Source organism: Pecten maximus, chromosome 9, assembly GCF_902652985.1.
Source record: "Pecten maximus chromosome 9, xPecMax1.1, whole genome shotgun sequence".
In the NCBI taxonomy this organism is placed as follows: Eukaryota; Metazoa; Mollusca; class Bivalvia; order Pectinida; family Pectinidae; genus Pecten; species Pecten maximus.
In genome coordinates, this window is record NC_047023.1 from 37,899,324 (window position 1) to 37,911,595 (window position 12,272).

The window sequence follows — 12,272 nt, forward strand, 5'->3', positions numbered from 1 at the left end:
CTGAGCTATTGCAACCTCTTCAAGGCTGGTACTCTTAAGCTATAAGCTACCTTTCTGTAATGTCTGTAGAGTTTCGGGGTTAGACTTAAGGGAATAAGCTACCTTTCTGTAATGTCTGTGGAGTTTCGGGGTTAGACTTCAGGGTATAAGCTACCTTTCTGTAATGTCTGTAGAGTTTCGGGGTTAGACTTCAGGGTATAAGCTACCTTTTTGTAATGTCTGTAGAGTTTCAGGGTTAGACTTAAGGGTATAAGCTACCTTTCTGTAATATCTTTAGAGTTTCGGGGTTAGACTTAAGGGATATGCACTACCTTTCTGTAATGTCTGTAGAGTTTCGGGGTTAGACTTAAGGGTATATGCTACCTTTCTGTAATGTCTGTAGAGTTTCGGGGTTAGACTTAAGGGTATGCACTACCTTTCTGTTACGTCTGTAGAGAGCCGGTGGACTAGGTATAAGTATAAGAATATAAGACTTAGTGAGCTGATGAAGATTTTCACCTACACAATACATTTACATGATGATAATGATACCTACAGGCTTAAATGTCCCTTTAATAGTCCTCAGTATATAAGATTGGAAATTCTCAATAAAACTGCCTTGACGTGCTGTAAATTAAGTGTAGGAAAGGGACTTAGAAGTAAGATATGGTAGCTTTATTGAACTGTTATGTCCTACTGAATGAGTGAGCTACAAACAAGTCTTCCACCACTTAATTTTACACAAAAACAGATTAGAAAGTCATAAAGATAAATAAAAAATAGCTCTGAAACTTTTAATGCTAGACAGAAGCTGTACAATTAAACAGTATTTCCCCTAGATATGATGTTATTGATCCTGGCTGCCTGATCCCTGGGGTGTTTATGATAAATCTTCCTGTTTATCATAAGGCTCTGTATCCCTCGCCTTGGCTGTGGGTCACTGCATGGCTTCCATGTCTGGTGTAATTGGCACTGATACACTATTTATCACACCACACTCAGGTGTCACTAGACAGAAACATTTCTACTTCTTCCCTGTATAGATTAGGTTTGCTAGAAGCAGTAAGTTATATTCCGTTTCCCAGTCTTTGCACTCTTTCTTAGAAAGTTTGTTTTAGAATCACATTACCAATATCATTTCAAAGCCATTATCTAGTTAAATGCAGTGGGAGGAAGACAGTCACTACCTACTCAGCAGTCTCCAAGGGATTGGTTTCCATGGTAACCTTTTCCAAGTAATTCTCCATCGTCAAGACTTTTACCTTTTGGTCATTGCAGACGACATTCAAGACAAAAGGTGCCGTGAAAAGTGGCGACTCAAGCAAGAAACTGAAGATGCAGATCTGGTGTGGAGTTGTGACGATTGTGTTGGTGGAGGGAAGAGACCTGGTGCCTATGGATAATAATGGCTATAGTGATCCATATGTCAAGTTCAGGTTAGGTGCTGAGAAGTACAAAAGTAAGGTAGGCAAATCAATACTTTGACATTTCTGTACTTCCAGAATGGAATTCTAGCTTGTTTATTAGCACTAACATCATGCATCTAAACATTTTATTATTTCATTTTTTGTTTTGTTTCAAGAAACATTGAAAATTCTTTTAAAATAGTTTAAAAAGTACTTTGTTTTACATGTAAAATAAACCTTAAGGTTGCTGGAAAATCTAATGACTAAAGATTGCACATGTTGTATCATTTCTCCTCAGAATACAAATGTCTACTGCCAAGATACAGTATAGCTGGTTATTTTCGCAAGTAAAAAATATTGTGATTTCATTTTAAAGGAAAGACTTAAATTTGGCTATTTAAAGGGATATCTAATTTAATTGAGTCACCTGCGAAGCATGGCGGACATTAATGGGGATCCCTTTGTCCATCATCCAGCTGTGCAATAGTTCAAAATATACCTTATGTTTATAGTTCAGGAAAATCAAACGCATTATGTAATAAATATAAATGTTTACCATGTAGTTTATCATTGTTGTTTCATTATGTAATAGTTTAAAACGAAAACACTGAATCCCACGTGGTTGGAACAGTTTGACCTGCGCATGTATGATGACCAAAGCCGTAGCCTAGAGATCACCGTCTACGATCACGATGTCACCGGGCGTGATGACTTCATGGGCAGGTACAAATCAATTTCATAGGGAGAATTATACTTCTGGAAAAGTAACTAACAATATGATGCTGATCACTCTGGCTGACTGTCATATAGAGATATTACACGGCTGACTGTCATATAGAGATATTAACTGGCCTACTGTCATATAGAGATATTAACTGGCTGACTGTCATATAGAGATATTAACTGGCTGAATGTCATATAGAGATATTTACTGGCTGAATGTCATATAGAGATATTAACTGGCTGAATGTCATATAGAGATATTAACTGGCTGACTGTCATATAGAGATATTAACTGGCTGACTGTCATATAGAGATATTAACTGGCCGACTGTCATATAGAGATATTAACTGGCCGACTGTCATATAGAGATATTAACTGGCCTACTGTCATATAGAGATATTAACTGGCTGACTGTCATATAGAGATATTAACTGGCCTACTGTCATATAGAGATATTAACTGGCTGACTGTCATATAGAGATATTAACTGGCCGACTGTCATATAGAGATATTAACTGGCCGACTGTCATATAGAGATATTAACTGGCCGACTGTCATATAGAGATATTAACTGGCCGACTGTCATATAGAGATATTAACTGGCCGACTGTCATATAGAGATATTAACTGGCCGACTGTCATATAGAGATATTAACTGGCCGACTGTCATATAGAGATATTAACTGGCCGACTGTCATATAGAGATATTAACTGGCCGACTGTCATATAGAGATATTAACTGGCCGACTGTCATATAGAGATATTAACTGGCCGACTGTCGTATAGAGATATTAACTGGCTGACTGTCATATAGAGATATTAAATGGCCGACTGTCATGTAGAGATATTAACTGGCCGACTGTCATGTAGAGATATTAACTGGCCGACTGTCATATAGAGATATTAACTGGCTGACTGTCATATAGAGATATTAACTGGCTGACTGTCATATAGAGATATTACCTGGCTGACTGTCATATAGAGACATTAACTGGCTGACTGTCATATAGAGATATTACCTGGCTGACTGTCATATAGAGATATTAACTGGCTGACTGTCATATAGAGATATTACCTGGCTGACTGTCATATAGAGATATTAACTGGCTGACTGTCATATAGAGATATTAACTGGTCGACTGTCATATAGAGATATTAAGTGGCTGACTGCCATATAGAGATATTAACTAGCTGACTGTCATATAGAGATATTAACTCTTGCATAGAGACAACATGTACAGCTACTATGTACTCGAACTACAGCTATATTGATCAGCTCAGTGTTAGTAAGACAAACGGAATAAGAGAAGATATATATCAGTTTTGCTACAGAGGATTTTAACATTGTTGAAATGGTATAATCCCTGAATCTTTGTATAAGATAGGATTAATTGATGTAGTACTCTGGTCTGTGACTCCTTCAATACGAGTACAGATTACGGGAGTCCGTATATCTACATAGTTCAGTGAAATATCTTTATTTTATTCTGGCTGATAAAATATATGGGAAGGTATGGATACTTCCTGCCTGAACATAATCAATAATAATACTGTTTTCGAAGGGAGACGACAATAACAAATCCAAAATAACAAAACATCTCGATCCATATGGCCAGGAAAAATGCTTATATTGTGTATTTTATGCAGCAGATTGATTTTTGAAGAGAAAAAGAGTGTTAAATGTAAATATTTACAGTAACAAGTACATTAACTTATTCATAGGTAATGTTAAATCGCAATTATGATATGATAAAATTTGTTGAAAGAAGCTGTCTGAATTCCTTCTACGTAAACAGGGTTACTTCTCACAGAGTTTGTTTACAAGTTGGTCGAGATAGATTTAATTTATAATATCTGCCTTATTCAGGTTTTCATATTCTATAAGCTCACATTGCTTACTGTACCTACGGTAATTATATAGAATGTATATTAAGTATTTTTCTTTTTTGTTATAAATATTTTTGACTTCCCCAGAGCGGTGATCGACCTGTCTCAGGTAAAACACGAGGTCACCCATACGTTTGACCAGGCCCTTGAAGATGGGGCAGGCGTCATCAAGATACTGCTGACAGTTAGCGGGACATGTGGCACGGAGACCATCTCGGACCTTGCCAACTTCACAGTCAACCCCAATGACCGCGAAGACATCGTGGCCAAATATGTAAGTCTAAAATTTCATCAAATGTTTTCTGATCTAATATACAAGTGTTACTTCTCATTTCTCTGAGACGATAGGAACAAAGGTGTTAATGAATTATCTTATAGAAGGGTGTCACCAATCAGTAAGACTTCTCTCATGAAATATGTTGAGGCTTTCATAACTGAAAAGTTTTAATGCTGCACCACTTGTACATGTCTGAGGGTGCTGTAGTACCCCTGTAGTACCCATGTAGTACCCGTGTAGTACCCGTGTAGTACCCATATAGTACCCGTGTAGTACTCGTGTAGTACCCATATAGTACCCATGTAGTACCCAGAATGTCCTATAGTGGGGACTACATTGACTACATACTCATCATTTATGCTTAAGCAGCTTAATCTTTACAGCATCTCGGAGTTTTAGCCCAGAAACTAGCAAATTTTGTTCAGAGGTCAAGGAGACTCATTTTTATTGTTCTCAATACTTTGATTGATTTGTTTATGAATATTTATATAAGACATGCTTTCTTAATATGCTCAAACTGAACCAGATCTTGAACCTGAGGATCAAAAACCATAATTACTGTATTCAACCTAATAAGTGCACAAAGCGCTTACAATAATACAAACAAAAGGTGTGTGCTGTCGTTTTAACAGAGTTCTTAAAACTTGTGTTGGAAAAAAATTTCACTGAAAGCAATAAAATTAATCCTCCAACATCTCATTTTTTTCTCTTTTGAAGAAAATTTGCCTGAGAGCCAAAATTAAAAAAAAAAAAATTGGTTTGGGGGGTTCTATGGTGATGTTCCACCACACAACTGTGCATACATCAATAACCACAAAAGTCTAAATCTAAAGATCTGAAGTTATATCTAAATTCAGTCTGATATAATTCCTGGCTTCTAGATTAAGGATATTGATGTAGTTTCAGGTACGGGTATGCACTCCCTTGTTACATTTGACTGAGTTGATGTGGTAAAGAAAAGTCATCATATTGATAAGTAGACCTCCATCTGTTAGTACTGAATTACATCAATAACTGGGGTCTTTTTGGTTTATCACTAGCAGATCATAATGGTTTGACAGGTTGAAGCAGAGTTGCAAGGTTAAAAACACAGAAAAAAAAAAAAAAGTAATAGGGTAAGGACAGAAATAGTGATTTTTTGTAGCTTTCAGATTTTCTTCACCAGAATCGAAATCTGCAGGTCTGTCAAAAACTATAGCTGAAAAGTTGCATTTAAAAAATTTGCTGATTTGTTGGCACAAATGAACAGGCCCTAGGTGTTTGGTAGATCGTTAATGCTATACTATCAGATTTTCATTACAGAATATTCTTTCTAATACCCTGCCGGAAAGGGATGCAGGGCTAATATTGCATTGTGTGTATATTGAGTTTGTTGCAATTTTGAAATCAGGCGAGTTATGAATTCACATCATGAATTTGACATAGTAGGCTCTAGGGTCTTTGAACTTTATGCATGCTGACATATAAACTTTCTCTTTTTTGTTTGCAGAATGTGAAAAATTCCTTCAAAACCTTGAAAGACATTGGTTGGCTTCAAGTCAAAGGTAAGTCAATGGGGTCAAGTAGTAGACCACAAGGCAGCAACTTAGTTACACACATACAACAGTTACACACATACAACAGTTACACACTTACAACAGTTACACACATACAACAGTTACACACATACAACAGTTACACATACAACAGTTACACACATACAACAGTTACACACATACAACAGTTACACACATACAACAGTTACACACTTACAACAGTTACACACATACAACAGTTACACACTTACAACAGTTACACACTTACAACAGTTACACACATACAACAGTTACACACACAACAGTTACACACATACAACAGTTACACACTTACAACAATTACACACATACAACAGTTACACACATACAACAGTTACACACTTACAACAGTTACACACATACAACAGGTACACACATACAACAGTTACACACTTACAACAGTTACACACATACAACAGTTACACACATACAACAGTTACACACTTACAACAGCTACACACTTATAACAGCTACACACAACAGTTACACACTTACAACAGCTACACACATACAACAGTTACACACTTACAACAGCTACACACACAACAGTTACACACATACGACAGTTACACACATACAACAGTTACATGTACACACTTACAACGGCTACACACATATATACAGCAGTTACACACATACAACAGTTACACACATACAAGTTCAACAGTTACACACATACAACAGTTACATTTACATACATACAACAGCTATACATGTACAGAAGTTATACACTTTGCACTTACAGCAGTCAGATGATCATCAGTGTCTGTTGAATTATTCACAACTTTTCTAGCTGATCATCACAAAATGCAATTTGTGGTTTTTAACCTTGTTAGGAAATATTGGCCATATCATGATTTTGTCTGATGAAGCACATTCTCGGAAATCAATGTTTATTTTTGAATGTAATCCATTTCATGCCAGCCAGTTCTTAATGTATTCAATTCCACACCAGTTAGTGGGCTTTTTATAGAAGGATCACAGAACAAGTCTTCTTCCTGTTCAATTATTTATTAGTATCCTTGTTAAAGATTACAAATGTGAAGGAACGGTAACAAATTAAAGTGCCACAAACTACCACCTTAGAGATGTCTGTATACATGTATTGATCAGGTTCTGGTAACTACACTACTGATAAATGTCTTACTTATAAGGTTTTTATGGATCAGGCTCTGGTAACTACACTACTGATAAATGTCTTACTTATAAGGTTTTTATGGATCAGGTTCTGGTAACTACACTGCTGATAAATGTCTTACTTATAAGGTTTTTATGGATCAGGTTCTGGTAACTACACTACTGATAAATGTCTTACTTATAAGGTTTTTATGGATCAGGCTCTGGTAACTACACTACTGATAAATGTCTTACTTATAAGGTTTTTATGGATCAGGTTCTGGTAACTACACTGCTGATAAATGTCTTACTTATAAAGTTTTTATTGATCAGGTTCTGGTAACTACACTGCTGATAAATGTCTTACTTATAAGGTTTTTATGGATCAGGTTCTGGTAACTACACTACTGATAAATGTCTTACTTATAAAGTTTTTATTGATCAGGTTCTGGTAACTACACTGCTGATAAATGTCTTACTTATAAGGTTTTTATGGATCAGGTTCTGGTAACTACACTGCTGATAAATGTCTTACTTATAAAGTTTTTATGGATCAGGTTCTGGTAACTACACTGCTGATAAATGTCTTACTTATAAAGTTTTTATGGATCAGGTTCTGGTAACTACACTGCTGATAAATGTCTTACTTATAAGGTTTTTATGGATCAGGTTCTGGTAACTACGCTGCTGATAAATGTCTTACTTATAAGGTTTTTATGGATCAGTCTTACTTATAAGGTTTTTATGGATCAGGCTCTGGTAACTACACTGCTGATAAATGTCTTACTTATAAGGTTTCTATGGATCAGGTTCTGGTAACTACACTGCTGATAAATGTCTTACTTATAAGGTTTCTATGGATCAGGTTCTGGTAACTACACTGCTGATAAATGTCTTACTTATAAGGTTTTTATTGATCAAGTTCTGGTAACTACACTGCTGATAAATGTCTTACTTATAAGGTTTTTATGGATCAGGTTCTGGTAACTACACTGCTGATAAATGTCTTACTTACAAGGTTTCTATTGATCAGGTTCTGGTAACTACACTGCTGATAAATGTCTTACTTATAAGGTTTTTATGGATCAGGTTCTGGTAACTACACTGCTGATAAATGTCTTACTTATAAAGTTTTTATGGATCAGGTTCTGGTAACTACACTGCTGATAAATGTCTTACTTATAAAGTTTTTATGGATCAGGTTCTGGTAACTACACTGCTGATAAATGTCTTACTTATAAGGTTTTTATGGATCAGGTTCTGGTAACTACGCTGCTGATAAATGTCTTACTTATAAGGTTTTTATGGATCAGTCTTACTTATAAGGTTTTTATGGATCAGGCTCTGGTAACTACACTGCTGATAAATGTCTTACTTATAAGGTTTCTATGGATCAGGTTCTGGTAACTACACTGCTGATAAATGTCTTACTTATAAGGTTTCTATGGATCAGGTTCTGGTAACTACACTGCTGATAAATGTCTTACTTACAAGGTTTCTATTGATCAGGTTCTGGTAACTACACTGCTGATAAATGTCTTACTTATAAGGTTTTTATTGATCAAGTTCTGGTAACTACACTGCTGATAAATGTCTTACTTATAAGGTTTTTATGGATCAGGTTCTGGTAACTACACTGCTGATAAATGTCTTACTTACAAGGTTTCTATTGATCAGGTTCTGGTAACTACGCTGCTGATAAATGTCTTACTTACAAGGTTTTTATGGATCAGGTTCTGGTAACTACACTGCTGATAAATGTCTTACTTATAAGGTTTTTATGGATCAGGCTCTGGTAACTACACTGCTGATAAATGTCTTACTTACAAGGTTTTTATGTATCAGGTTCTGGTAACTACACTGCTGATAAATGTCTTACTTACAAGGTTTTTATTGTTCAGGTTCTGGTAACTACACTGCTGATAAATGTCTTACTTATAAAGTTTTTATTGATCAGGTTCTGGTAACTACACTGCTGATAAATGTCTTACTTACAAGGTTTTTATTTCATTTGCTGAAGAGAAGATTCATGCTAAATTGCTAAAAGAGATGTTGAGGATGCATGAAGTATCAAAATGTTTTATCACTGCATTTTGAGTGGGAAGTCTGGTAGTTTTCTATCAGAGATACGTACCATATTTATCCACAAATAAGGTTTGATCCTAATTCTGCAAAATCATCTATTTCTAAAACACGTGTTAAGCCCTCCCTATACTTTAATACTAAACCCTTACCTCAGGGGAGGGGTCTTATTTGAGGATGAATACAGTATAACTGTTAATAAGCCCTAACGTGATCAGTAGACTCTTTATCCTCACAATCCAGCTTCAGCAACATCTAGGACTCATTTCAGAGCAATCATTTCTATAGGCATTCCACTTAATTGTGTACTTAACCAGAATGTTTTTATGCCCCCATCATGAAATGGGGCAGGGGTGGGGCATATAGTGCTACACATGTCAGCCCCGTCCCAATTAAATGTAACTAGCTAATCTCAGGAACTGCTGATGTGATCCTCACCAAACTTTTTGTTTTGGGGTGTCAAGTTGCAGCGAGGACATTTATGAGTTTCAGACATTTTCTATTTATAAAACATACATTTTTAAAGATTTTTACGGTCAGTGTGAAGCATTCTGTTTGTGTGAATGTAGACAGCATATATAGATATTGATTTGTTGATTTTCATCTGATTTCAGTGTTCCGTGCTCAAAATTTGGCATCTGCTGACATAGGAGGGAAGAGTGATCCGTTCTGTGTGCTAGAACTAGTCAACGCCCGACTACAGACACAAACCGAGTACAAAACTCTCAACCCGGAGTGGAACAAGGTCTTCACATTGTAAGTCATTTGATTTGATTGACACTTTATCCCAGTTACGATTATAAAGTGGAACTTCACAGATCCTTCTCAAAACTGTGTACTGTCAGTTACAGAGGGAACTCGGGAAGATCTATGAAATGATGTCTTTTTTATTACAGTACCAGTAAAGTAAAATTTGATGGAAACGGAGATGTGCGAAATTGAATGATATATATGAAAGATCTTTATTTAGAACAGTAAAGTTTTTGTTTTGAATTTAAGATTGGTGTGCTCCTTTCATACAGTTGTGAGATAGTAATGTTATGTCTTAGCAACAAGAAGTAAATTGACATTAAAGTATTGTGTGATGACCTTGTAACACTTATAATTACAGCAATGTGAAGGACATCCATTCTGTGTTGGAGGTGACAGTGTATGATGAGGACAGGGACAAAAAAGTGGAGTTCTTGGGGAAGTTGGCCATCCCTATTCTCAATGTAAGTTTTACCAGTATGGCCACTAGGACTGACCATCCCTGTTCTCAATGTAAGTGTTACCAATATGGCCACTAGAACTGACCATCCCTGTTCTCAATGTAAGTGTTACCAATATGGCCACTAGAACTGACCATCCCTGTTCTCAATGTAAGTGTTACCAGTATGGCCACTAGAACTGACCATCCCTGTTCTCAATGTAAGTGTTACCAATATGGCCACTAGAACTGACCATCCCTGTTCTCAATGTAAGTGTTACCAGTATGGCCACTAGAACTGACCATCCCTATTCTCAATGTAAGTGTTACCAATATGGCCACTAGAACTGACCATCCCTGTTCTCAATGTAAGTGTTACCAGTATGGCCACTAGAACTGACCATCCCTGTTCTCAATGTAAGTTTTACCAGTATGGCCACTAGAACTGACCATCCCTATTCTCAATGTAAGTTTTACCAGTATTGCCACTAGAACTGACCATCCCTATTCTCAATGTAAGTGTTATCAGTATGGCCACTAGAACTGACCATCCCTATTCTCTATGTAAGTGTTACCAATATGGCCACTAGAACTGACCATCCCTATTCTCAATGTAAGTTTTACCAGTATTGCCACTAGAACTGACCATCCCTGTTCTCAATGTAAGTGTTACCAGTATGGCCACTAGAACTGACCATCCCTGTTCTCAATGTAAGTGTTATCAGTATGGCCACTAGAACTGACCATCCCTATTCTCAATGTAAGTGTTACAAGTATGGCCACTAGAACTGACCATCCCTATTGTTACCAGTATGGCCACTAGAACTGACCACCCCTATTGTTACCAGTATGGCCACTAGAACTGACCATCCCTATTCTCAATGTAAGTATTACCAGTATTGCCACTAGAACTGACCATCCCTATTCTCAATGTAAGTGTTGCCAGTATGGCCACTAGGACTGACCATCCCTATTCTCATTGTAAGTGTTATATGTGTAAAGTTGTGTGGTTATTGTATGTTGTTTAAGACACCAGAATGCATCTCTTACACTAATTACAACAATCAGATAAAAAAATATGTATTAATCCTTTCATTCCAATAAACTTTAGCTATTTGAGAGTAAATAAACAGTCATTACCATCATTTAATGTACACATTATATGTTTATGTTTCAGATAAAAAGATGTGAGAGGCGATGGTACGCACTCAAAGACAAGAAACTGATGCGGCGAGGCAAGGGAGTCATCCAACTCGAACTAGACTTTGTGTACAATCATGTTAGTACCAGTCTGATTGGGAAAATATCTATCAAGGTCACATTTAAATGTTAACCAAATAGTATGTGTGGTTGTACTAGCTCATAGAAATGATCAGATTAGAATTCTTAGCATTACTTCTTCTGAAAAATTGACAGATTTTTAATCCAGAATGAAAAATCTGTTGTTCTATAATGATATAGGACAGTGATGTATAGATTCTAATTGTTATTAATCATGAGTTCAAATAGATGTGATCAGCCTCCACCAAAAATAGTAAAAAGAAGGTAACTTACATCTGAAAATTACTCCTTCCCTGTATGACTGGTAATGAATCAGAAATTGTTACCTGATGTTGGTGTATATGTAAATGAATATGTAAATGAGGATGTTTTGTAATATGTTAATGGGTGTTTTATGCCATTCTAGCTGAAGGCAGCTATCCGGACAGTGAATCCTAAGGAGGAGAAATATATGCAACCTGATCCCAAATTTAAAATATCTGTAAGTACACGATAAACCTATAATTGGTCTGAAGGCACCATTACAGTTTACGATAGTTTTTGGCAGTATACACTTTCTATCTTAAGAAGAAGTATACATGTGATTAATGTAAAACAATGTATGGAATAATTTGAGTAAAAGTCAATTTAACCACTAAATATTAATCTTGAGGTACCAGGCTCGAAAACAGATTGGTAAAACCCCATCAATGGTTTCAAGCATAAAAGGGTTACCTCCCTTGTCCATGTCAGCTATGTCTAGCAAACATTTGATAAC

General features: G+C 36.2%; 1 protein-coding gene across 6 annotated transcripts in view; it reads left to right on the top strand.

Moving 5' to 3' along the window:
* Nucleotides 1-12,272, top strand: part of LOC117334222 (multiple C2 and transmembrane domain-containing protein 1-like) — a 205,417-nt gene that overhangs the window by 176,711 nt on the left and 16,434 nt on the right. For all 6 annotated transcript variants that reach the window (XM_033893711.1, XM_033893714.1, XM_033893712.1 and 3 more), the window contains 8 exons: nt 1,258-1,443; nt 1,978-2,108; nt 4,084-4,270; nt 5,763-5,817; nt 9,660-9,801; nt 10,157-10,259; nt 11,412-11,513; nt 11,922-11,996. In XM_033893711.1, coding sequence (XP_033749602.1) covers nt 1,258-1,443; nt 1,978-2,108; nt 4,084-4,270; nt 5,763-5,817; nt 9,660-9,801; nt 10,157-10,259; nt 11,412-11,513; nt 11,922-11,996 — 981 coding nt within the window. The remainder of the gene's footprint in view (nt 1-1,257; nt 1,444-1,977; nt 2,109-4,083; nt 4,271-5,762; nt 5,818-9,659; nt 9,802-10,156; nt 10,260-11,411; nt 11,514-11,921; nt 11,997-12,272) is intronic.